Source organism: Somniosus microcephalus, chromosome 7 (assembly GCF_052327205.1).
Source record: "Somniosus microcephalus isolate GS21.2 chromosome 7, FLI_Smic_1.0, whole genome shotgun sequence".
NCBI lineage: Eukaryota > Metazoa > Chordata > Chondrichthyes > Squaliformes > Somniosidae > Somniosus > Somniosus microcephalus.
Window position 1 is genome coordinate 129278300 of NC_140993.1, and position 25318 is coordinate 129303617.

Here is a 25318-nt window from a genome sequence, read left to right on the forward strand (position 1 = left end):
TGTATCTATGTATCTATGTAACTGCACAAAGCCCTGGTTAGACCACACCTGGGGTACTGTGAGCAGTTCTGGGCACCACACCTTAGAAGGGAGTGCAGGGTAGATTTACCAGAAGGATGACTGGACTCCAAGGGTTAAATTACGAGGAGAGATTATACAAACTAGGGTTGTATTCCATTAAAGTAAAAGGTTAAGTGGTGATTTGATCAGTTTTCAAGATATTAAGGGGATCTGATAGGGTGGATAGAGAGAAACTATTTCTGCTGGTTGGGGAGTCTAGGACTAGGGAACATAGTCTAAAAATTAGAGCCAGGCCTTTCAGGAGCGAAGTTAGGAAACACTTCTACACACAAAGGGTAGTAGAAGTTTGGAACTCTCTTCTGCAAACGGCAATTGATGCTAGATCAATTGTTAATTTTAAATCTGAGATTGATAGATCTTTGTTAATCAAAGGTATTGAGGGATATGGGCCAAAGGCAGATATATGGAGTTAGGTCACAGATCAGTCATGATCTTACTGAATGGCGGAACAGGCTCGAGGGGTTAAATGGCCTATTCCTGTTCCTATGTTCCTAACAGGAAAGGACCAAATAGAAGGAAGTTACTAAATACTTGTAATTACTTATTCAACGTTATTCCATTTGTACCTCCGTACTGTTCAGAAAGTAAGCTTGTGGTATTTTGTTGGGTGTTTTATGAACCAAAATATTGGGCATTATTGGGTGGCATATGCCTATAAAGAGCAGAGCTGGCTTTAGGCACCAGTGGAGGCTGCAGCTGGGGCAAAGGACAGGTTTACCCATGTGTTGTGCCAGCCTGCCAGCCCAGATGGAAGAACCAGCACCATACAACCTGGTCTTTAGATGCAGTTCTCATACAGTCATTTGCTGATCATCACTTTCAGGTTCACATGTGTTGTCTTCTGAAGAAAGATAATACAAATGTTTGCTCAGCTTAACAGGGTTGTCAACATTGAGGAAACATTAGGAAAAGATTTATGATTATAAAGTGTCAAATATTTTATACTCATTTAAACAAATAAAGATGTGTTTATACGAATGATTTGCATCAAGGTAGATTACAGTTTTAAATCTAAAATAGTGACACTCCTAAGATTAACAGCTAAAGAGATTACAAAAAGGAGAACATAGAGGTAAAGTAGATTATTTTTACATCACAAGCCTCAGTTTCCAGCTTTTTCTATTTTGTTGCAAGTCATTGGTTATTCAGGAATAAGTATGTGTTATTAGTCTTCAGCTGTGCTGTTTCCTCTCTTTAAAGCCTTTTCTTTTCACGTCTTGCTTTCTCCACAGCCCATGGGATCGGAGCGGATGGAGATGCGTAAGCGGCAGACATCGGTACAGCAGGAGATGCCGGACTCTGCGCAGCCACAGCAGGGTGCTGGGAACCGTGGCTCAAATGCCTGCTGCTTCTGCTGGTGCTGCTGCTGCAGCTGCTCATGGTATGTCTTTCTGTCTATTTTCTTCAACTCTGGAGAGTGGCTGGAAGGTAAATACCAGCGCACTGATCTACACTCACACAACTGTAGGCATCAGCTGTCAGGCTCCCCATGAAACCAGTGCTTAAACAAAATATGTATCATTATTCTTTTAATTAAAAAGCACTTTGTGTTTCATTAGTCTGAGAGGTAAATAGATTACAGCACAGTCCTGTGGGATCCCACTGTCGAACTACACCAGAATCAGTCAGGAAACAAAGTGCAGATAGGTCTTCTATTTATTTGTTTCTAACAGTTGGCTACTGAAATACTCAAAGTACAGAAGACAGGACTATAATTTGTTTTAAACTTTCCCATTGCACCAAAAGACCAGACAGGGATGCCACTGTCTCTTCTCCTCTATGCCCTGGTCATAGAATCCCTGGTGACATATGATCGGGTTAACCCAAGCATCCATGGAGTACATACAGGAGAGGCAGAATGTGAAATGTCCTTGTATGCTGATGACACACTGTTATATGTAATGCAACCAACCCCCTCACCCTACAGCATCTTTCAAATTACCAAAGAATTTAGGTAACTCTTCACCCCAGCTACAAACTCAAAAACTCATATCCAAAAAGGTGTGCCCCTCATGCAAAACATCTCCACACAAATAGAGGAGTCCTACTGCTTGCAGGGCAGGGTCTGACTTTAAATATCTTGGTGTGCTTGTTACACTGAAACTTACCACCCTGTACAAAAGGAACTTTCTCACCCCTCCGAATCATCATATAGATCCATCTAACTGGATGAATAACCTGCTCATTTCACTCTCGGGTATGGTAAACACAACAAAGATGAATATCTTCCTGATCCCCTTTACCTATTAAAGATGCTGGCCTAGAAATTGGGTTTTGGCTTAGCCAGGGCTTTAGCGCCGGAAATTAGTGCCGGCGCTAAGTCCCCTGCGCGCGCCAAAAATTCAGTGGCGCCGCGCCCAAACGGCTGCCGGCGCTACTGAAGGGTCTTAGCGCCTGGAAAAGGGCGCTAACTGCCGTTTCGCGCCGCAATTCCGGCGCTGCGGCACCCGATGCGGTGCGGCAGGCTGGGGAAGTGCAGGCTTCCTCCTTCCGTTAAGGAGGAGCTGCCTGCACCCGGCCGCGGCCCGCGCAAATCTCCTCAAAAATGAGCCCGGCACCTCGGACAAGTGCCGGGCTTGCATCTGTTCCGGCGGGGGGGAGAAGTCCGGGGAGGGAGCTGCGGGCAGGCGGCCGGCGGGAAAGCGGCCGGCCGCCGCGCCTCCTTAAAGCGCCGGCGCAGACTCCGGCAGCACTCGTTTGCCGGAGTCTTAGTTGCGGCTGCCACTGGCGAGGCGGCCGCAACTGAATTTCGGCTTGGGGCCGGGTTACCACGGCAACCGGGACGCTGCGCACACCGATGACGTCATCGGTGCCGGCGCAGCGCTACCGGTCTACCGCCGCGGAAGGGCCCCAGGCAATTTAGGAACCGGCGCCAATTGCAGCGCTAGGCCCTCTAGCGCCGCAAAATCGGTGCTAAGGGCACTGAATTTCTAGGCCGCTGTTTATAAACATACCAGCCCAACAATTCCTGGAATGGACATATGCATCTCTAAATTCCTATGGGCCAGAGACAGCAAATATGTCTCAATTGTTTTCAGTTCCAAAACAAGAGGGTGACCCGACCTCGCAAGGATTAACACCTTTACTGAGCAGCCCAGATCCAAGTGATTGTGATCTAGTCCCCGGCCTCTCAGCAAAACCAATGGCTGGAAATGAGACCACATCCACCCTACCAACCCTCACCCCCGCAAAGCTTACCATTCAAACATTCTCAGAAAAGACTAACAGGGAGCCAGAAACACCCCATAGTAATTGCGATCCTCTCAGTCTGGAGCAAAACACGTGCTCTCCTGAAGATTCAAATTGGCTTTGTCCTCTCTCCAATCTGGCACAATGGGGAATTCATAGGAAGATTCATGTCAGGTGAATTCCTTTATTCCTCAACAGTCTCTGAAAAGACAGCTCCACCCTGTGCACCATACTTCACCACCATGACCAAAGTTAGGCCAGGTAGCCTGAGAGTAAGCTGGGAATGAGATCGACGATGTCCATTAAGCAAGGAGGAATGGCAGTCAACACAGCCACCTGCAGCAAGATGCATGAAGATCAACTGAAAATCATACATTGCACATAATGCATTCCACACAAACTCTACAAATGTCATCCCTTATACCAGACAACTCCTGGAGGGGCTGCAGGCATGCCCCTTCATTGATTCATTCTGGATAATGGTCTGAGAGACCACAAGGACCATGACCAGTCTTGCAATTCCAGAGGACCCAGCTTAGTGCTTACAAGACCTACCCACTGAGCAGGCTAGTATAACTCTCACTACTGGCTGCAAAAGGTACATCCCAACCTTTGTGGAGCAGTCCAGCCCTCCCCACAACAAACAAGCTAGAACACATATTGGACATGTTCCATTCAGAATGAGTGAGGCTTGGCCTTTGAAAAAACACCAAAGGAGTTTGGACCCATTCAACACAAACACCCCTCCCCCAGCACAGCAACCTATCCACTGACTATGAAGGACAACAACCCCAATAGACATGATCACTTGTGTGCAGGACCGCTGTTCCCCCCACACCCAGACCAAAAAACCCACCAGAAACAAGAACATAAGAATTAGGAGCAGGAGTAGGCCATACGGCCCTTCGAGCCTGCTCTGCCATTCAATAAGATCACAGCTGATCTTCGACCTCAACTCCACTTTCCCGCCCGATCTCCATATCCCTTGATTCCCAAGGAGTCCAAAAATCTATCTATCTCAGCCTTGAATATACTCAACAACTGAGCATCCACAGCCCTTTGGGGCAGAGAATTCTAAAGATTCACAAACCTCAGTGAATAAATTCCTCCTTATCTCAGTCTTAACCAAACCAAACAAGAAGATTCCACCCTTTAATCCCATTAAAAGTACAATCATGCCATGTTCCTGGTAGGGACACAGGAAAAAAAGAACAGGACTCTGCAAATAAGCTCTAATTTTAAGATTCTGCTCTCTTGTTCTGGATTCTCCAAACAGAGGAAATACTTTCTCTGTATCTACTCTATCAAATCCCTTTATCATTTTAAAAACCTTGATTAGATCACCCCCTCAATCTTCTACGCTCAAGGCAAGTTTATGCAACCTGTCCTCATAATTGAACCCTTTAAGGCTCAGGGTATCATTCTACTGAACCTGCACTGTACCCCCTCCAAAGCCAATATATCTTTCCTGAAGTTCGGTACCCAAAATTAAATATAGTACTGATGGTGTTTGACCCAGGCTCTGTATGTCTGAAGCATCACTTCCTCATTTTTGAATTCCAACCCCCTTGAGATAAAGACCAACATTCCATTAGCCTTTGTGATTATTTTTTGTACTTGAGAACTAGCTTTTAGTAATCTCTGTGACGTAAGAAAACTACTAGGCACTTGGCCTGAGTATTAAACAAGGCTTTAATCAACTGTTTTTCAACATGGAGACCTAGTTGTGTCCTTCACTAGTTCCTGTTAAAGAATGTCCTGAGCAAGCTGGGCCCATGCCCAAGTATTTATACTCTCCCTGGACAGCGCCATCAGCAGGCCGCCCAGTATCATTTCATAAGTCATTTCCACATGAATGACAAGATTCATGTCATTCTGTACAGGGGTACCTAAATCCATTTGCTCCTTCACAGCTCCTATTCTCTCAGCATTAAGAAAATATTCTGATTTGTCTTTCTCAGATCCAAAGGGGATGACCTCACACTTCCCCACACTGAACTCCATATGACATAGTTTTGCCCACTCACTTAGTCTGTATATGTCCTTCTGTAACTTCCTGCTCCCATCTACATAACATACTGGCCTAGAAATTGGGTTGGTAGCGCCGGCGCTGAGCGCCTAAAGAGACCTAGAATTGGGGCGAAGCCCTATGTTGGGGCGGACGCTATGAAGATAGCGCCAACTCAGATATTGACTATACATTTAGCGCCTGTGCAAAGTGTTTGCGCGCGCCCGCGAGCGCAAGCGGCTCATGACGTCATTTCAGTGTGCAACGCCTTTTAGGAGCACCTGAGCGCATATTGGGTGGCGCCCAGCGCCATTAGTGACAGTTCGAGGGAGGGCTAACAGGCCCTTCTCGGAGTAGGGGGGCGCTATTTAAAGGGGACAGCTCTAGTGCAGAATCTTCTGCCACTTGGCCTGCTCATTGCGATCGCTGCTACAGAGAGTTGGCGAGCTAATGTAGAGCGGAGTTCTGGGAATTAAGCTTTACAGTACTTGGGACCTTCAACCCTGTCCGATGCACTTGCAGCACTACACCTAAAAGCTTTTTGACCAACTGGCATCGGAATGGGAGATTGTTTGGAGGGCCATGGCCTCATCACCCAACACTGTGAAGGGGCAGAGAGACGGCGGGAGAGAGGGCCGGGATTGGCCAGAAGGAGGAGGGGCAATGGAGGTCGGCCAATCTGATGGGATGCTGCGAGGGTCTTCAGGCAGCAGGTGACAAGCCTTGACATGTCGGAGGAGCAGTGTTTGGAAAGGCTCTGAATCTGGAGGGACATTGTTACTGATCTGTGCCACCTGCTTGGTCAGGATCTGCAGCCGCATGAACGCTGCAGAACCTCTCTGTCCGTGATGGCTAAACTGACTGATGGCCTCCATTTTTATGCCAACGGATCCTTTCAGTCAGCCATTGGGGACAATGCGACTGCCACTCAGGCTGCAGTCCACTGTTGCATCCGGCAAGTGACAGATGCCCTTTATAGGTGAACGCGTCAATTCATAACCTTCCCTCGAACCCTGCACAAGCAGGCGGAGGAGGAGGAATATGAGGAGGAGGAGGAGGAGGAGGAGGAAGATGGAAGGGCTGCTGAAAGTGGAAGGTCCATACGTCAGAGGCTCCTCTGGACTGCTGTCGACACCCCTGTGGCGGAATGATGAGAGTCTTAACTCATGCGCACTTTGGATGGTTCAGGGCCTCTGAATGCCAGCATCACTGAAAGTAGTCACATGCACCATGCCACACAGAAACTTCTGTTTATTGGCACAAAAGTCTTTCATTGCAGCTAAACAACGTCATGTCAGCAGAAACCATAACTTTAAAAAAAACTGTGAACTGTTCGGCAAAGCCGCAAAACTCAACCAACCTTCTGCAAATATCACAGCAGGTGAGGGTGTCCTTGAATTTGGACAAACAAACGTCTCAGCACCTCCCTCTACAACTGGCCCCTTGAGGGAGAACGACTTCTCTTTCGCGCCCGGCCCCTTCCCTCCCTGCTGCTCCTCCGTAATTGGACCCCAGTGGCGGGCTCAAGGCTGGGGGACGCCTCCTGACTGTCTGGAAGTGCAGAAGCACCTGAGGGACGGCCTGGCCGACCTCTGGGCTTGGAGGGTGCGAACGCAGGATGCTTGCTGTGACCATGGCTGGAAGCAGTGTGGCCTGCAGGTGGTGGCAGCTGCAATGCAGGCGTCCCAGCGCTGGCATGTGCAATGGTCTCCTGCCGAGAGAGGACACCTGCACCATGGTCGGATGACACACTGGCTATCTGAGGGGAGCGGCTCGGCTCATCCGCCACAATCGCATGCTCCACTGATTCCTGGCCTTGTACGGGAGTGGAAGGGCCCGGGGTGATCCTGTCTGATGCAGAGAGGGTGGCTGCAGTGAGAGATCGCGTTGCGTCAATCTGGCTGTGGAGGAGCCCAGCAAGTGACTGCGTGGCAACAGTGAGGACCTGTGCCAGGTGCCAGTGCTTCGGAGAAGGCCTGGACAGTTCTTCCCATAGCTTCGGACAAGCCAGGTGCCGACCGCTCCACTGCCTCGGACAAGCCCTGCACAGACCTTTCCAGGGATTGTCCGAAGCCCTGAACAGTCCTTTCCATAGCCGACTCAAAGCCGTGGACAGTCCTCTCCATTGTTGGGCCGAAGCCCTGGATAGTCCTGTCCATTGTTGCCCCGAAGCCATGGATAGACCTGTCCATTGTTTCCCTGAACACCTGGAGAGTCCTCTCCATTGTTGCCCCAAAGCCCTGCAGAGTCCTCTCCATTGTTGCCCCGAAGTCCAACATACTCCTAGCCAATGAATCTATTGACTCAGGCATCTTCTCCACTGCAGCCATCAGCTCCGTGTGTCTGAGCCGGGCCTGTTTGCTCATCTCAGCCAGGCGACGGACCTCATCTGCACTCTGTGCAGCAGTCATAACGACCTGCCTTGCCCTGCGGGGAGACGGTGCCTGCACTTGCCTATCCCCCGTGCGTGGCTGCATGCCGCTTGGTCTGGCAACTGGTTCATCCTCAGAGCCCCCCCCTCCCCTCCAGGGGACTACTATCCCTAGTCTGTAGATGTGTCAGCTCCCCAGATTCTGCAACGGCTGGTCTGGATTCCTCCTGGTCCTCGCCTCCGGTGGCACTGGCACTGGCAGCTTCAGCACGTTGAGCCCGAGTTGGTGCTGCTTCATCTGAAAGTGGGAGGTGGAAGAGTGGCTTTAGCAAAAGGACAGCTTTGCTGAAAGGCATGCCAGATTGCGGCAAAGCTCTGACATGGCTGCACACTGAGGATGCATGCTGGCGGGGGGACCAAGTGGAAGGCAACAGGTGAAAAAGCTGAGAGTCTTACCCTCGCTGTCGGTAATGGGGTCGGCAGATGCAGTGGTCACAGGACCAGACAGACGTCCTCCAAGTATCTGGTGCACTCTCTCCTCCAGATCCGTGAGAGTGACCACTTGTGGAGGTCCGCCACCGGTTCGACGCTGCTCCTTCCGAATCATCGCCAGCTTGGACTGCAGGGGAAATAAGGGAAAGTTCTGTAACATGATGCCGTGAGACCTCATCGCATGCCCCCCATGGTGCAAGAGCCCTTACATGAGGCCTCGAGACCTCATCGCATGCCCCCCATGGTGCAAGAGCCCTTACAGGAGGCCTTGAGACATCTGTCCATGTGTGTGGCCAGAAAGGGCCATGGGTGCTTGCTGACAGATGGCCATTGGGGCATCATGGCAACAGGGTGGCCGAAGTCAGCTGCAGATGCAGGGAAGCACAAGTTTGGTAAACCATCACTCACCCTAACGATCCGTGTGAGGTCGTTGAATTTCTTCCTGCACTGAACAGGGGTCCTGGTCGCCATGCTGCTGGAGTTGACCCTCACAGCAACCTCCCTCCAAGATCGTCGGTAAGCCTTCTGATTTGGCCTCTTGCCATTATCCGGATACAGGACCTCTCGACGGTGTTCAACTGCAGCCATCAAGTGGTCCAGGGCCTCAGTGCTGAAGCGCTCTGCTCTCTGTCTAACCTTCTCCATGATGAACAAGTTTGTACCGCCAGACAAGGGTGAGCGCCGAATCTGAGGCCTACAGGGCGTTGGGTGTTGAAGCTCAGACTGACTGACCCACCCCTTTAAGAGCCGGCCGGCGCCTGGAGGTCTCGTGCTTTCCCGTAATTGAGTTCACCTGCGCTGCGCCCGTCCGCGTCGATATTGAGTAGCACCTGACCTTTTGCGCCTTAAGAGTACCGTGCAACGGCTGATTTAGCGCCTCAATCCCCTTTGGGGGCGATGCAACCAAATATCGCGCCAGGCGGCGATAAGTTTCGTCTGGCTATAAACTTTGCGCATCGCCAGTTCTAACGCCTCAAGCGGGGCTATACCCAATTTCTAGGCCATTGTGTCTCCTAATTTAGTGCCATCCGCAAACTTGGATATAAAACTCCCTGGCCTAGAAATTCATTATAGCCACTTTTGGGGCGGTAAAGTCAGGCGGCCGCTAAAGTTTGCGCCCGGCGCAAATTCGAGGCCACATCGCCGATATTCATTAGCTTCGCCTTAAGAGTTTGCTCGAGCGCTAAAACTGGCGATGCACGGCTCTCTTTAGGCGCTAAGCCGGAGGTGCTGAGCGATACCGCCGAGGCCGGGCGCAGCGCAGGTGCGGCCATTTCTTGATTGACAGCAGACACCCTGGCGCCGGCCAGCTCTTAAGGGGGAAGGGTCGACTTGGTCTGCTGCCACGCCCTGGACACTGGAGCCCTCCAGCTAGGCCTGAACACTGCTGCTGGACCCAAATAGCGCCTCAAAGTATGGAGAAGGCCTGTGAACGAGCGCAGTGCTTCTCAGAGCATGATCTGAGGGTGCTGGTTAGCGCTGTGGAGAAGAGACGCCATATTTTGTTCCCAGACAATGGGAGGAAGCCGCCGGCCCGCGTCTACCGGAGAGCCTGGAGGCATGTCGCCACCAGGGTGACATCCAACAGTGAGGTCCCCAGGAGCTCTGTACAATGCCGCAAAAAGCTAAATGACCTCGCCAGGATTGTCAGGGTGAGTACCCTTTCCAGTGTCCTCCTCATCCTTGCATGTGCACCTCACATTAAGGGCAAAGGGACCTGAAAGCCCTAATGGCCAGCCCTCATGCAGCAGCTATGGGACAGTCATGAACATCAATTGCACATTGTGCACTTAACACACTGGCCAGGCTATTCCACCATGGGAGGCAGTGCACACAAGATCAGGGCTACACACTGTACTTAGAGGCCGTCCTTTCTCTTGCAGGCCAAGCTGGCCAATAATAAGAGGAGCCGGACTGTGACCGGGGGAGGCGGACCCCAGATCCAGCCGCTCACCGAGCTGCAACAGCACGTGGAGCGCATCATGGGTGCCCGGGTGATTGGCCCCGTTGCATCTGGAAATGCCGACCCTGTTCTGGGCACCAATGGTAAGGACATCACCTTTTGGACCTCTCTCGTCCCACTTGCGCATCAGATCTACATCCTTTGCCACTGTCCGACCAATGCGCTGAATGCCACCACTCATGCATCCCTCGCTGATGCCCTCTCCTCACTCTAAAGCTACTCTTGTGCCTTCCTGCTTTCAGATGGTGAGGAGGAGGTCCCTGAAGTTGCCAGTGACAGCCCCTCAGAAGAGGAGGAGGAGGAGGAGCAAGAGGAAGGCGACCCATCAGGGGAACCCTCAGCCGCGGCAAGCCATGCCACTGTAGGGGAGACGTCTTCCCTGGAGGGGAGCGTGGGGGAAGTGTCGGAGGGGAGTGTAGCTCCTGGGACCAGCGGCCTGCAGAAACGCGGGAGGGGGTGGAAGCTCAGCGGCCTTCTCCCCAGAGGGGGGGGAAGGGTCGGAGGGGAGTCCAATTGCTGGGCCCAGCGGCGTCCAGCAACGCAGGAAGGGTCGGCCAGCTCGGCGGCCTTCTCCCCAGAGGGAGAGTCCGGCCTCCAGTCCGGAGACGGTCAACGCCGAGGAGATGCGTCGCCTCGAGGACATGTCCGCGGACTCGGAGCGCCAGCACATGAAGCTCATGGGGGTAGTGGGATGGATGCCTGAGGCCATCGAGTCCCTGTCTCGGAGTGTCACCGAATTCGGGGCCTCTCTGGCAGCGACTGGCCAGGTGATCAGTGGTGCCGTGCAGTCACTGGCTGCTCTGATGCGGTCACAGAACAGGGCAACACGGGCACTCACTGCTGCCACACTCGCTGTGTCAGCCCGGCATCGCCAGGGCACCCGGTGCGCTGCAGCAGCACAGCGGTCTGTCCCTTGGCAGATTGCTGCGCATGCTGCAGTGCTGGCCCGGGCGAGTGCCAGTGTCTCAGGCGACCAATGAGCGCCTGCCATCCACCAGCTTGCCCCCATTCCTCCAGCCGCCACTGCCACTCCCCCAGTGGAGCTGCCACGAGCTGCTGCAGCGACTGATGCTGGCCAGCCACAGCTGCAGCATTCACCAGCCGGCCCCTCGAGGGCAAGACCTCGTCTAGGCCGACCCCCAAGGGCATCTGCCGTCACGACATGTGCCCCTCAGGAGCCTTCCCCCAGCCTTGCAGCAGCCACTGGCCTCACTTTGAGGAGGAGCAGCAGGGCGTCCAGGGGCCGGCAAAGTTTGCAGAAGGCATCGCCCTCGCGGGACACAAAGTAGAGGGTGTGTCCAAATGTTGTGTTTTTTGGAATGGTTGTTTTTTGAAGGCCGAGGATGAGGCCATTTTTGTTTACATCTTTTGTTAATCCTCCCCAGGTTGTGGGAGTGACTCATGTGTGTGAGTGTTTTTTGGGGGTTTCGTGTGTTCTTGGTTTTCATGTGGGAAGGGCCCTGAGTTTGTACAATAAACCATTTTATTTATTCACATTGTCCATGTTTGATCTTTGAAGTGTTTGTTGCCTTAACCGGCTGAGGGCTTGCGCAGCGGCTGCAATCATGTTCTTTCATTGGCACAAGCCATTCCCTGACAGGGGGCCTAGAAGTGACGTTCAATAAGCCGCCGACGGGCAGCCCTTGGACCTTCTGCCTCCCTCCTGGGCTGGTACTCCTCGTCCTCCTCCTCCTCATGCTCCTCCTGCTCCTCCTCCTGAGGTGGTGGTCCAACATGAGGTGGCAGTGCCTGAGTCCTGCGGATAGCCAGGTTGTGCAGCATGCAGCAAACGACGACGAATTGGGAGACTCGCTCCTGCGAATATTGGAGGGCTCCCCCGGAGCGATCCAAACAGCGGAACCGTTGCTTCAGGACGCCGATTGTTTGTTCGATGAGGTTCCTGGTCGCTTGATGGCTCTCGTTGTATGCCTCTTCAGCAGGGGTCGTGGGCGCGCAGAGCGGGGTCATGAGCCAGGTACACAAAGGATAGCCTTTGTCCCCGATAAGCCATCCTCTTGGGTGAGGCTGTGCCTGGAACATGTCAGCCACAGTTGTCTGTCGCAGGATAAAGGCATCGTGGCTGCTGCCTGGAAAGCGGGCATTGACAGCTAGGATGCGCTGCCTGTGGTCACACACCAGCTGTACGTTGAGGGAATGGTAGCCCTTCCGGTTGCGGTAATCCTCGGCATGCTCCAGAGGTGCCCGCAAAGCCACATGCGTGCAGTCAATGGCGCCCTGCACCATGGGGAAGCCCGCTATTCTTGCAAATCCCACTGCACGCTGCTGCTGCTTGTCCAGGGTCATGGGGAAGGAGATGAATTGACGTCTCCTTCTGAAAAGGGCATTGGTCACCTGGCGGATGCAGCAATGCACGGCGAACTGGGAGATGTTAGCGATGTCCCCAGCAGCGGATTGGAAGGAGCCGGTGGCATAGAAGTTGAGAGCCACCGTCACCTTCACTGCCACCGACAGAGACGTCCTGCGCATCAGCTGTGGACGCAGATCTCTGTGAAGCAGCTGGCAGATATCTGCAACCACCTCCCTTCTGAATCGCAGCCTCCTAACACACTGCGCGGCAGACATGTTGAGATAGGAGAAATGCTGGCGGTATACCCTGGGTGGGTAAGGCCTCACTTGGCGACACCTGTTGCCCCCTCTGCATCTAGCCAGGGCTGCCACTCTCTCACGGCGTCTGTAAGCCCTTCTGACATAAGGCTGAAACTCAGCGTTGGCACCCAATGCAGCCCCCATAATATGCTGGCAAACACTGAGATCTCAATGAAGGCAAAGATAATTGCAAAGCTCTGGCCTGAAGCCAAAAAGACCTGTCCTAGTGTTGGGCCAAAGCAGTAAGCTCTCTTCCTTGGTCTCTCTCCAAAAATCCGTTGCACAAGAGTGAATGCTGCAAAATGGCTGCCCTTTATAGTGCAGGGTAAGTGCCCTTTAATTTGTGCTCCCCGCGGCCCGCCTCGGCTGTGTACCATTCCACTTCACAGTTGTTAGGGCCGCCCGGCGCACAATGGGGCGGCGCGAGTGAAGTTCCGGTTCCGGGCGCACAAAGGGCGTTGCACGACGAAATGACGTCATGATCTGCGCGCGCAGCTGAGCACGCGCAAAGACTTTGCGCCGGCGCTAAATGTCTACTGAAGTTGAGGCGAGGCGCAGATCGCGCTGCGCCCGGGCGCTAAGCGCCTAGCGCTCGAGATCTGCTCCTCCTAAGGCGCTAATGGCTGGCGCAGCCAACTGAATTTCTAGGCCTCTATTTCTTCATCCAAGTCATTAATATATTTGATAAAAAGCTGAGGCCCCAGTACAGATCCCTGAGTCACATCCTGCCAGAGAACATTACCTTTATCCCTATTCTTGATCTCCTACCACCCAACCAATTGCTGACCCATGTCACAAGGTTACTTCCAATTCCATGCACTCTCTTGTGTGGAACCTTAGTAAATGCCTTCTGGAAGTCCATGTAGAAAACATTCATAGACACTCACCTACTCACCATACTAGTGGCCTGCACAAAATTTCAATGAGATTAGTCAGAACTCTTCACAAATCCATGCTGACTCTCTTTGATCAGTTAATACTTGTGCTAAGTGTTCAGTAACTCCATATCTGATAATAGATTCCAATAAATTCCCCACAATTGATGTTAAACCAACAGGTCTGCAGTTACCCTGTTTTTTTTTATTCATTCCTGGGATGTGGGCATCACTGGCAAGGCCAGCATTTATTGCCCATTCCTAATTGCCCTTGAGAAGGTGGTGGTGAGCCACCTTCTTGAACCACTGCAGTCTGTGTGGTGAAGATACGCCCACATCCCTTCTTAAATAATGGAGTGACATTTGCAATTTTCCAATCCAAAAGGGACAATTCCTGAATCTAGACTACTTTGGAAAATTAGGAAAATTAATGCATCTGCAATTTCCTCATCTTTTTCTTTTAATACCTTGAGATGGAAACCATCAGGACCTGGAGACTTGTCTATCTTAAGTCTCATTATTTTCTCCATTACCTTTTTTTACTTGTGCCAATGCATCCTCAAACAAGCACTGTGTAATTAAAATGTATAATAGCTTTGTATATATATATATATATATTTATTATGTATGTATGTATGTATGTATGTATGTATGTGTGTGTGTGTGTGTGAATGCACATTTTTGAAAATTTAATAAAAATAATCAGTGATGGATAATAAAAATAAAGTCACATTTTATATCCATAATTAAAATATGTTTCATATTGGCTAGTGGAAGTAATAGATAGGAATATTTTTGTATCGCTGGATAGACACAATAACATATGAAACATAGAATGACTCATCTTTTTAGGAATGTAAGTTGAAATAGAGGCTGCGTATATAAATTTAAATGGAAAACCACAGTGGATCTACCGCAGAAAATTATCTTTCATTCCTCTTGTACTGTAAAATTGCTTAATTGAGGTAAGTTAAATATTGTGAAATGAATACTCATTTGATAAGATATGCAGGTCAACTTAGAAGATAACATATTCAGTAATTCCAAACCCACCATCTCATAAATCATGAGACAAACTCTTAAAAAATCATGAGATTTGGTAAGAAATCATGGGCTAAAAATTCAGTTTGGGGCGCCAAGCTCGCCTGGGCGCCGGAATTACCGCTGCGTGCGGAGCCACTTGCGCCATCCGGATATTCAGTTTCTGCGCCCCGAATGGAAGTGGGCCGCTAAACGAGGCTTCCCGCGCCCTGCTTGGGGCGCTGAAACTGAATTTCGGCGCGCTAAGGGCCGCAGCGCCACCCGCTGCGGCACGGCAGGCTGCGGTACTGCAGGCCTTCCTCCCACTGTTAAGGGGGAGGTGCCTGCAACAGCGCGATCCCCGCTCGCGAGCGCCGGCAAATGAGCCCGGCACCAAGGAGAAGTGCCGGGCTCTCGGGAAACAGCCAGCAATGCCGCGGGGGGGGGGGTGTAGGAGGCCGGGGACGGAGGTGCGGGCAGGCGGGTGCCGAAAAAGCGGCCGGCCGCACCTCCACCTTAACTAGCGCCACTACCGCCACAGGTAGGCCCCTGTGTATCGGTCGCTATTTGCGGCCGGCGCTGAGGAGGCGGGCGCGACCAAATATGGCCAGCGGGGCGATAGTGGGGCACTGTGCACACCGATGACGTCATCGGTGGCGGCGCAGCGCTACAGGCTAATGCCGCCATTAGCGCCCCGCTAAATATCGCGGTAGGTGTGGCCAGTGGCGCAAAAGCCACTTAGTGCCCTCTTTGGGCGCAAACTGGTGGCGCAGGCCACTGAATTTCTAGGCCCATGAGTTGCTATTTTTTTCAGACATAAACCAATATAGATTCACAGTTGGTTTATAAACCTCATTAGTGGCTTTATTTAATCTCTAACAGGGTACAGCTCTTTGCAAAAACTATATTACTGCATCTTAAAATGCTTTACAAAAAACTTTTTAAAAATCCTACCTGTTATCACCACATTGCTGTGTTTGGTTACTCCTCTTGAGTTTCAGGCTGAGACTGCGGATAAAGGCAGACAGACACTGATATTGACAGCAAGAGGCAGACAGAAACTGAGGGAGAGAGAGACAGGCAGATACTGAGAGGCTGAGGGAGAGAGGCAGGCAGACATAGAGGCAGACAGACACTCTGGCTGTGATTTCCCCTACCTCGGCTGGTCCGGAGCGTTCAACGTCGGTGGTGGGCCCTGACCCTGCTGCTGGCTCCAGCCTGCTCTGTAGAATGATTTTACATTGATTGGGCTTGTTAAGCCTGCCCAGCGCATTTCTCGGCCAATTGAAGGAAGCGGGTCTGATGACGTCATTTGATGACGCATCATCAGTCGGTTTCCTTAAAGGGACCATGCGCAAATTGATTTTGAAAGTTGTGCTGTCAGTGTTCTACATTGAGGTGCAGAAAACACTGGCAAGCACTGCACAAAGGTACACATCTGCACCCAAGCTCTCCCATTACTCCCTCCATATGCTTATAGAGGGAGTCACAGCACGCAGGGAGGTCCTCTTTCCTTCCCATGGGTGGACGAGACCTCCCCAGGAGATCAATGCAGCCTGGTTGCACATTGTACAGGAGGGCACAAGCAGGGATGTCGTCAGGAGGACCAGGCTGCAGTGGCGCAAACCTTTCAATGATCTGAGCAGATCATGAAACATTACTGCCAAGCCATACTCAACCTTACCCTGCTGTGCCACTCATCACATCCACATCACTCTGCCTTCCCTACCCTACTCCTGCACATCTTTGGAGGCAGTTCAGAGAAGGTTTACCAGACTAATACCTGGAATGGGCGGGTTGTCTTATGAGGAAAGGTTGGACAGGCTAGGCTTGTATCCGCTGGAGTTTAGAAGAATAAGAGGTGACTTGATTGAAACATATAAGATCCTGAGGGGTCTTGGCAGGGTGGATGTGGAGAGGATGTTTCTTGTTGTGGGAGAATCTAGAACTAGGGGTCACTGTTTAAAAATAAGGGGTCGCCCATTTAAGACAGAGATGAGAAGAAATATTTTCTCACAGAGGGTCATGAGTCTTTGGAACTCTCTTCTCAGAGAGCGGTGGAAGCGGAGTCTTTGAATATTTTTAAGGCAGAGGTAGATAGAATCTTGGTAAGCAAGGGGATGAAAAGTTATCGGGGGCAGGTGGGAATGTGGAGTAATTGGATCAGCCATGATCTCATTGAATGGCGGAGCACGCTCGAAGGGCCGAGTGGCCTACTTCTGCTCCTAATTCATATGTTCGTATGTTTACTCACACCAACTTACCTTGCACCTCCACCCATCCCTCTCTATTTACATTATCACTTCCCCATCTCACTAGCCACCCATCACACTCACCCTCAAGCTACTGCAAGCATAGAGATTAACAACACACAAGGGTAGGCACCTGGATGGTTTAGCCAATGTTCATGTGAAGTTTCTGTTAATCTGTTGTCAAACATTGAAATTGATATTTTCAACACGTTACCTTATTGGACAGATCTGTGCTCACCTTTGGAAGTGTCTTAGTGAGTTCCAGTGAATGTTGAGACATAACTCCCCCACCATCCAACCCGCCCCCCCAACCGCAATTGTGATTGTGAAAGGAATGCCTTGGACACTGTAGGGATGCTTTATGGTGTTGGTGTGGGGTGGTGCCAACCTGGTGCATTATGTGGCAGCCAGGGGCCACGATTTTGCCGGTGCTCAGAGTGCAGGTTCAGAGGCGGGTCCGCTGTCAAAATCAAAATGATTGACAGTGGGTTGGGAACCCGCTCCGAACCCGCCTCCATGTAAGTTTCCAAAGTGTCGGGTCTGCGATTTCAGAACAGACCCATCACCAAGTGGCGGGGGAGACTTTTAAGATAGTTAAATGCTTGTTAAACGCTTGTTAACTACTATTTTGCCAGCCTATTTCTATTTTCCTACTTTTTTAATGGGCTTCATGTCGTTCAGAGATCACGTCAGTTAAGTAGGTCTGGTTCTCTATGTCTCACCATTGCTGTGAATAGGTAACAGCTACAAAGGTGGTCTGAAAGCTACCATTTCACAGCTGTTCACTTTCCAATGTCAGAAGCTTGAGCCTTCAGGACTTGGAAGACACTTTTGAGCTGTATGCAGTTTGGAAGTGTTTGGAGTAAACTCTCTATCCACTGTCACCTCTTTGGAGCAAGCTCTCTCACCATTGACAGATCGCTTCTGTCATCTCAACTTCAGCTGCCATCTATTCCAGGAACATTGGTGCCCCTTGAAAAAATCTCACCTTGCTCCTCTGAATCCCTCCACGATCAGCCCCAACACCCACATCACCAAGCACACCAATACCACTAACAATAATACCAACCTTATCCGCAATCACCTGATGCTGCACAGGGCACAGGGCATCAGCACCCTACAACATTGCTGCCCGGGAGGCCAGGGATGGTCTCACCATGTCCAGATTTACTTCACTTGATGCTGTACACCCTGGCTGCCACATAATGCTCCAGGTTGGCACCACCCCATACCAACACCATAAAGCATCCCTACAATGTCCAAGCCATTCATTTCAGACTCACAATTGCAGGGGGTGGGGGAGGGGGGGAGTTATGTCGGTTTAATGGGCTGTTAACAATGCCATAATGACCTAAGTTGACTCCCCGCCGGTGCGTGTCGGGTTTGTTCAGCCCTGGCATCTGTGAAAGTAGCATATCTGCGGGATGACAACGGGTTCCTGACCTGCTGTCAGAAAAAAAAAATTCTCACCCGACCAACCACGAAACGTGCCCACTGAGCCCCCAAAAAATTACCCCCGAGAGACTGACGGAGAGAGAACGCGGTATGACTCTATGATTTATTTAGGAGATCGACCTCCTGCTCTCTCGATCCTATTCCTACTAAATTGCTGACAACCCAACTTTCCTTCCTGGCTCCCATGTTAGTGCATATTGTTAATGCTTCTCTCCTCCGGTACTATCCCCCTTTCCTTCAAATCTTCCTTCATCACCCCTCTCCTCAAAAAATCAACCCTTGACCCCTCCACCCTTGCAAACTATTGCCCGATCTCCAACCTCCCTTTCCTCTCCAAAGACCTTGAATATGCTGTCACCTCCCAAATCCGTGCCCATTTTTCCCAGAACTGCTTGTTTAAATCCCTCCAATCAGGCTTCTGCCCCGCCACAGTACTGAAACTGCTCTTACCAAGGTCACAAATGACATCCTAATTGACTGTGACAAAGGTAATCTATCCCTTCTCATCCTCCAGGACCTGTCTGCAGCCTTTGACATGGTTGACCACAAAATTCTGCATCCGCCACTCTACCATCATCCAGCTGGATGGGACTGAACTCGCCTGGTTTCATTCCTATCTTTCCAGCTGTAACCATAGAATCACCTGCAATGGCTTCTTTTCCCGATCCCGCACTGTCACCTCTGGTGTCCCCCAAGGATCTATCCTTGGCCCCCTCCTATTTCTCATCTACATGCTGCCCCTTGGTGACATCTTCCGGCAACACAACTTGAGTTTTCACATGTATGCAGATGATACCCAGCTCTACTTCTCCTCCACCTCTCTCGAACCCTCCACCATCTCTATACTATCAGACTGCTTGTCCGACATCCAGCACTGAATGAGTAGAAATTTCCTCCAAGTAAATATCGGGAAGACCGAAGCTGTTGTCTTCGGTTTACGCCACAAACTCCATTCCCTTTCCACTGACTCGATCCCTCTCCCCGGCAACTGTCTAAGGCCGACCAAATCTGTTCACAACCTTGGTGTCATATTTAATCATGAATTGAGCTTTCTACCTCATATCCGTTTTATCACTAAGATTGCCCATTTCCACCTTCGTAATATCGCCCGTCTCTGCCCTTAGCTCAACTTATCTGCTGCTGAAGCCCTAATCCATGCCTTTATAACCTCTAGACTTGACTATTCCAATGCACTCCTGGCCGGCCTCCCTAGTATCTTGAGGTCATTCAAAACTCTGCCGCCCGTGTGCTAACTCGTATCAAGCCCCACTCACCCATCTCCCCTGTCCTTGTTGACCTACATTGGCTCCCAGTTAAGCAACACCCTGATTTTAAAATTCTCATCCTTGTTTTCAAATCCCTCCATGGCCTCGCCCCTCCTTATCTCTGTAATCTCCTCCAGCCCTATAATCCCCTTAGACCTCTGTGCTTTGCCCATTCTGGACTTTTGAATATGCCTGATTTTAAATGCTCCACCATTGGTGGTCATGTCTTCAGTTGCCTAGGTCCTAAGCTCTGGAATTCCCTCCCTAAATCGCTCTGCCTCTCCACTTCACTTTCTTCCTTTAAGACTCCTTAATACCTACTTCTTCGACCAAGCTTTTGGTCATCTGCTCTAACATCTCCTTATATGGCTCGGTGTGAAAAAAGTTTTATAACACTCCGGTGAAGCTTCTTGGGGCATTTTATTTATGTTAAAGGGGCTGTAAATATAAGTTGTTGTTGTATGCTTTTAGCAGGCAGACAAAAAAAAGGGCAAACTTTTTCTCCCCGAAGGCAATTCTCCTTTAATTAGACGTGGGCTGCAGCAGCACTTTGTTAATTAGAAATCTGTGCTTGCAGGCTGTGGAGGTAAGATTGTTAAACACGGGACTGCTGCAAACTGCGGGGGGAAGTGTGAATACATCCGACTTCTAATCACTCGCCATGCAGGAGACTCGAATTTCTGAGACAATTGGACTGTGTTGATAGAGAAACAGAAAGACGCCGCTCTTCTGGTTCCTGGCTTTCCTACAATCTTACTGCAAAGTTTGTTCATTTCCACCCTTCGGGATTAACTCGGGTCAGTTACAGCAAAGTGGGAGGGCAGCTGGTCAGTTTCAGCTCACGGAGCAGTGAGGAAGAGCTTGGAGCGTGGGAGGGCAGGTACAGTCCCGCCAATCAATCAGGCCAGGTAACGGGAGCCTGTCCCTTTTCAGAATTGGAACATTATATATCAAGGCATGCAGGCAGAGTTCACTTTTTATTTTCTGTACAGAAGTTCTGGTTTGGAATTAATCACCCCTTCAACTCGTGAGTTTTCTGAGTTAAATCGCGAGATGGGGAGGATTTTCATTAAAAATCGCATGTTCGCGATTAAATCGCAAGAGTTGGTATTGCGGCTTATTGGGTTGGATTTTAATGTGTAGGAGCGCATGGGTTTGGTTGCAGGTGGGGGGTTAAATTGACAGCGTGTCAGGAAGCCGGCTCCAACCCGCCGACTTCCAGGTTTCACTCTCCAGTGCGTTACGCTGCGTGCGAGCAACCCTTGCAGGTGGACCAAGGCACAGATCTCCGAGCCTCCTCCTCAGAGGATTCCAAGGAGGAGGAGGAAGACGAAGAGGCGGAAGGTGATGAGAGCAATGCACTACCAGTGGCGCACTTTGCTGCGTGGGATGCACCAACCGACCTGATTATTACGAGGTTCACTTAAGTTCCACCAGTGCACCAATCTCACAACCTCATGCAAAAGCCACTTACCCCCTTATGCCACTAACACCAAGCAGCCCTGCAAACAACCAAGCATCCCTTTCATATCTCCTCATTGGTCACCATCAATTTAGGTCTTCCCATTCATCATCAAACAACTGAAAATGCCACTTGTCAAACAGCACCCAAGAATGGCAACACGAGAAAGTGGTGCAAAACAGTAATATTTATGTGCTTTAAATGAAGAAAGACACCCACGTGCATACCCTTGTACAACTACAAATCTTGACTCTTACTTTTCCTAGTACTTCTATATGGTGCAACCCCTGTGGCTTGAGCAGAAGTTGAGGCAGGCTGCTCACTTCCCTGCTCTGACTGCTGAGATGCTCTTGGACGATGTCCTCTGAGTGTTGGAGTCCGTGAGGGCTCCGCCAAAGACTGTGCCACCTGCACCTGTGCAGGGGCAGACTCGACCTTCAGGACATGAGGCAGCATGTCGGATACTGACTGAGCTGGGGGGCAATGGGTGAGAAGTGGAAGCGCTGTGAGTGGAGTCTCCGCTTCCATGTCATCCTTCTCATGGCCCAGCCGCACTTTGCTGCAGATCAGTGGGGCGCTGCAAGGCCAAGGCTAGGGTATTATTCATCCTATTTAAGATGGTATCCAGAGTCTGCAGGCCCTTGTTCAAGGCTTGTTTGATTGCCGTGTTTGCTGCTCCATGCAGTTGGCCACTCCATCCATGGAAGAAGACATCATCGCAATGGCCTGCGACAGCATATGACTCATGCTTGAGGCTGACTCCTCCAATCTCTCTGCAGTCATCGACAGTGCACTTGGAATGCCTGTCAGGACATCACATAATCTCTGCTGCTGCTCAATGATTATCCTCTTCATCGACGGCCCCCAGGATACAGCATCTGCATCCAGCTGAAGCAGAGCGTGTACGGGCCTGTGCCCTCTGATGTGGACTCTCCACAGCTGTCTCTGACTTCACCTCTCTCTCTTGCTCACTTGTGAAGTGTGAGTCGCCAGGTGAAAACCCAACTATCTCTGTAACTGGTCCCACCGAAGTGCGAGTATCTAAGCTGGTGCATGGTAAGCATGAGTCCTGTGACAGCGAACAATCAGAGGGATTTAGCTCCTCTGAGGAATTGTCATTGCCGACCCCAACCAACTCCTGCTGGATGCGTGAAAGCCCTGTAGGAGATAAAAGACATGAGTACTGTTAAGGTAAGAATGTTAGAAGTTATCATTATGAACATGATCATATTTCACTTGCTGTTGACATCAAGTCAACATGAGAGAGTGTTGTATGCCATGTGGCTGTCTGATATTTAATTCTGTCACCAAGTAGCTGGAAGACCCCCATCTCCCCATCTCCAATGGCCAGGCACGCTGAGACTCCGCTGATCTCCAGCGCCTCCTCCTCTGCAGCTGTTAAATGCGAGCTGGCTGGAAGGCCACCTCCAGTTCTCTGCCTCTCCCTGGTGTTCTCTGCTCTCCTCCTCCTCCAAGGAGGGAAAGAAAAGACCTATGAGTGAGAGTGATGACTTGTGTTCACCCGATGGATGGAGAGCATTTGTTCAGGGTGAGTATGAGGGAGAGTCATGACATTGCATAAGGATGAGGGTGAATGTCAGTGATGGATGGAAGATGTGGATATGAGAAAGTGCATAGACAGAGAGGGATGGGTGCACCTGCAAGGTAAGTTGGTGTGATGAGTGATATGCTGTAGTAGGCTTGAGAAGGCAGAATGCGGGGTTTAGGGAGATAAGCACATCCGGATGTAGGTGAATGTGCCATTGCTCTCACCTTGCCTGCCTAGTTTGGTCATTGGATCCAGGAGCATGGCACAACGCTCCTGCTGCTGACCTCTTCTGCCATCTCCCTCCAGGTCCTCACAGCCCCCAGAAGCACATCCAGAGAGGCATCTGTGAAGTGGGGCGCAGCCTTTGAACATTTCACTTACATTTCTGACCTTCCTCCTCTTCACTCCAACTCCTTCAACTTGCATGTTTGGATTGCCCCTTTAAATACTGGAGTTGCGATCACGTCACGTGGGTCGTCATCATGCTTGCTGATGCTGATTGGACTGGAAACATGGAATGAAATACTAATGAAGTGGCCGTGTTAAAAAGCCACTGACAGACACGCTTAACATATTTCCAGGTTTCCCATGCGCTATCGGGTCCCCCGGTTCCAGCGTGTTTGCACATTAAAATTCTGCCCAAATATATTTAGCCCCAAAAACCCAAAGTGATGCGATGTCAGCAATTACACTGGGATCACACCCGTCCATGACCTCTGCTGTTGGCCCTCCTGGAGTATGCAGGATCAATGAGGTCACCCTCGCCCGCGCCATGTGGGGCACATCTCGGGCACCCATCAGCCTGTGCAGGCTGGAAAGTCCAACACCTGCTGTTGTCTGAAATAAAAACAGAAAATGCTGGAGATACTCAGCAGAGACTCAAAAGGTCATCAACCTGAAACGTTACCTCTCTTTCTCTCTTCACAGATGCTGCCTGACCTGCTGAGTATCTCCAGCATTTTCTGTTTTTATTTCAGATTTCCAGCATCTGCAATATTTTCTTTTTGTGTCTGCTGGGATGACTAGCTCCCTCCCTTCAGAAAAAATATTTTGTGGCCCCTTCAGCCCCATTTGTAAGGGGACTGATAATATCAGTTTAAGAAAACAATCCTGGATGTCCACCCATAACTCAAGATTGGATCCTCTTCTCACCAGGCATACAGGCCACCACTGTTCTAGGCTGACACTCCAGTGCAGTGCTGCACTGTCGGAGGTGCCGTCTTTCGGATGAGACATTAAACTGAGGTCCCATCTGCTCTCTCAGGTAGACGTAAAAGATCCCATGGCACTATTTTGGTGAAGAGCAGGAGAATTATCCCCGGTGTTTTTCCCAATATTTATCCCTCAATCAACATAACAAAAACCAATTATCTGGACATTATCACATTGCTGTTTATGGGAGCTTGCTGTGTGCAAATTGACTGCCGTGTTTCCTACATTACAACAGTGACTACACTTCAGAAGTACTTCATTGGCTGTAAAGCATTTTGAGATATCCGGTGGTCGTGAAAGGCGCTATATAAATGCAAGTCTTTCTTTTTTTTTCTGGGTCAGTGATGAGCTGTTGGTTCTTTAGGTTGCATGTGTCCCACAATTCTGTCCATCTAGATAATGTGTTGATACCAGCTGCATGAATATTGGCTGCTGTTTCCCACAGTGGCCGGCATGAATTTAAGTGCATTTGTGGTGGGTTTTTCAAATCTTGGGAAGGTAGGTTTATCAAGTGAATGGGAAGGTCGATGTTGCTCATGATTTTTTCCCACTCACGGAGCACGGTGGCATCGCGGTGACTGGCAGGCGGGGAAATGTGGGACAGCACTGGGAGCCACTCGGAGTGGATTTAAGCGTCCCTGACACCATCCTCATGGTGGCATTTAACTGCACGTCCACGATCTTTGTGTGGCAGCTGCAGGACCATGAGGCAGAGCAGTATTCTGCAGCAGTGTAGACCAGGGCCACTATTGCAGTGCGAAGTGTTCTGGCTGGCAACTCCCATGACGTTCCAGCAAGTATCCGATCAGGTTCACCCTGGTTTTTACTTTTTGGCTGGTGTTGATGCGATGAGGCCGATAGGTGAGAGTCCTGTCCAGGGTGATGCCCATGTATTTTGAGTGGGTAAGTTACCTTCCGCAGAAGGAAATGTTGAATTCTTTCCCGGCGGCTTTGATGTTCAGATGGAACGGTGACACAACTATCTTCTCTGGATTTGGGCGGAGGCGCCAGATCCAGAAGTAGCGTTCTAGTAGGTCCAGGTCACTTGTGACATTCTGCTTGCTTCCTCTAGCGTTGATGCCTTCATCAGCAGTGCTATGTCATCGGCATAGGCGAACTTCCGGGATTTGGTGCAGGGCATGTCCACCGTATAGATGTTGAAAAAGGCCAGTGCGAACACCGACCCGTGTGGCAGATCATTGTTGAGCATCTGTGTTTGGCTGATCTTGTCACCAAGATAGACACGGAACTCACTGTTGCTCGTTGGGGAGTTGATAGCCCTGAGAGTCTTATGGCATTGAATGATTATTGAATGCTTCAGTAGCAGGCCTTCGTGCCAGACAGTGTTGTATGCTGATGACAAGACTATGAAGGCAGCTCCAATCTTCAGCTGTTTCTGGATCCCTGCCTCAATGTTGGTACTGAATGCAAGGACCCGGCCAGAGCAGCTTCTTCCCTCTCTGAAGCCTGCCTGCTCATTTGGGAGGACGGCTTCTAAAGCCGGTTTTATCCGGTTA

The 25318-nt window shown here is 50.4% G+C and overlaps 1 protein-coding gene across 6 annotated transcripts in view; it reads left to right on the plus strand.

The window, feature by feature from the left end:
- The window catches only part of rgs20 (regulator of G protein signaling 20), a 507528-nt gene that overhangs the window by 313648 nt on the left and 168562 nt on the right, over window positions 1-25318 (plus strand). For 5 of the 6 annotated variants that reach the window (XM_085992934.1, XM_085992927.1, XM_085992929.1 and 2 more), the window contains one exon: window positions 1314-1462. In XM_085992934.1, coding sequence (XP_085849060.1) covers window positions 1317-1462 — 146 coding nt within the window. In that variant the 5' untranslated portion in view covers window positions 1314-1316. Of the gene's footprint in view, window positions 1-1313; window positions 1463-25318 lie in introns of those variants that run through there. The other variant, XM_085992932.1, reaches the window with a different exon arrangement.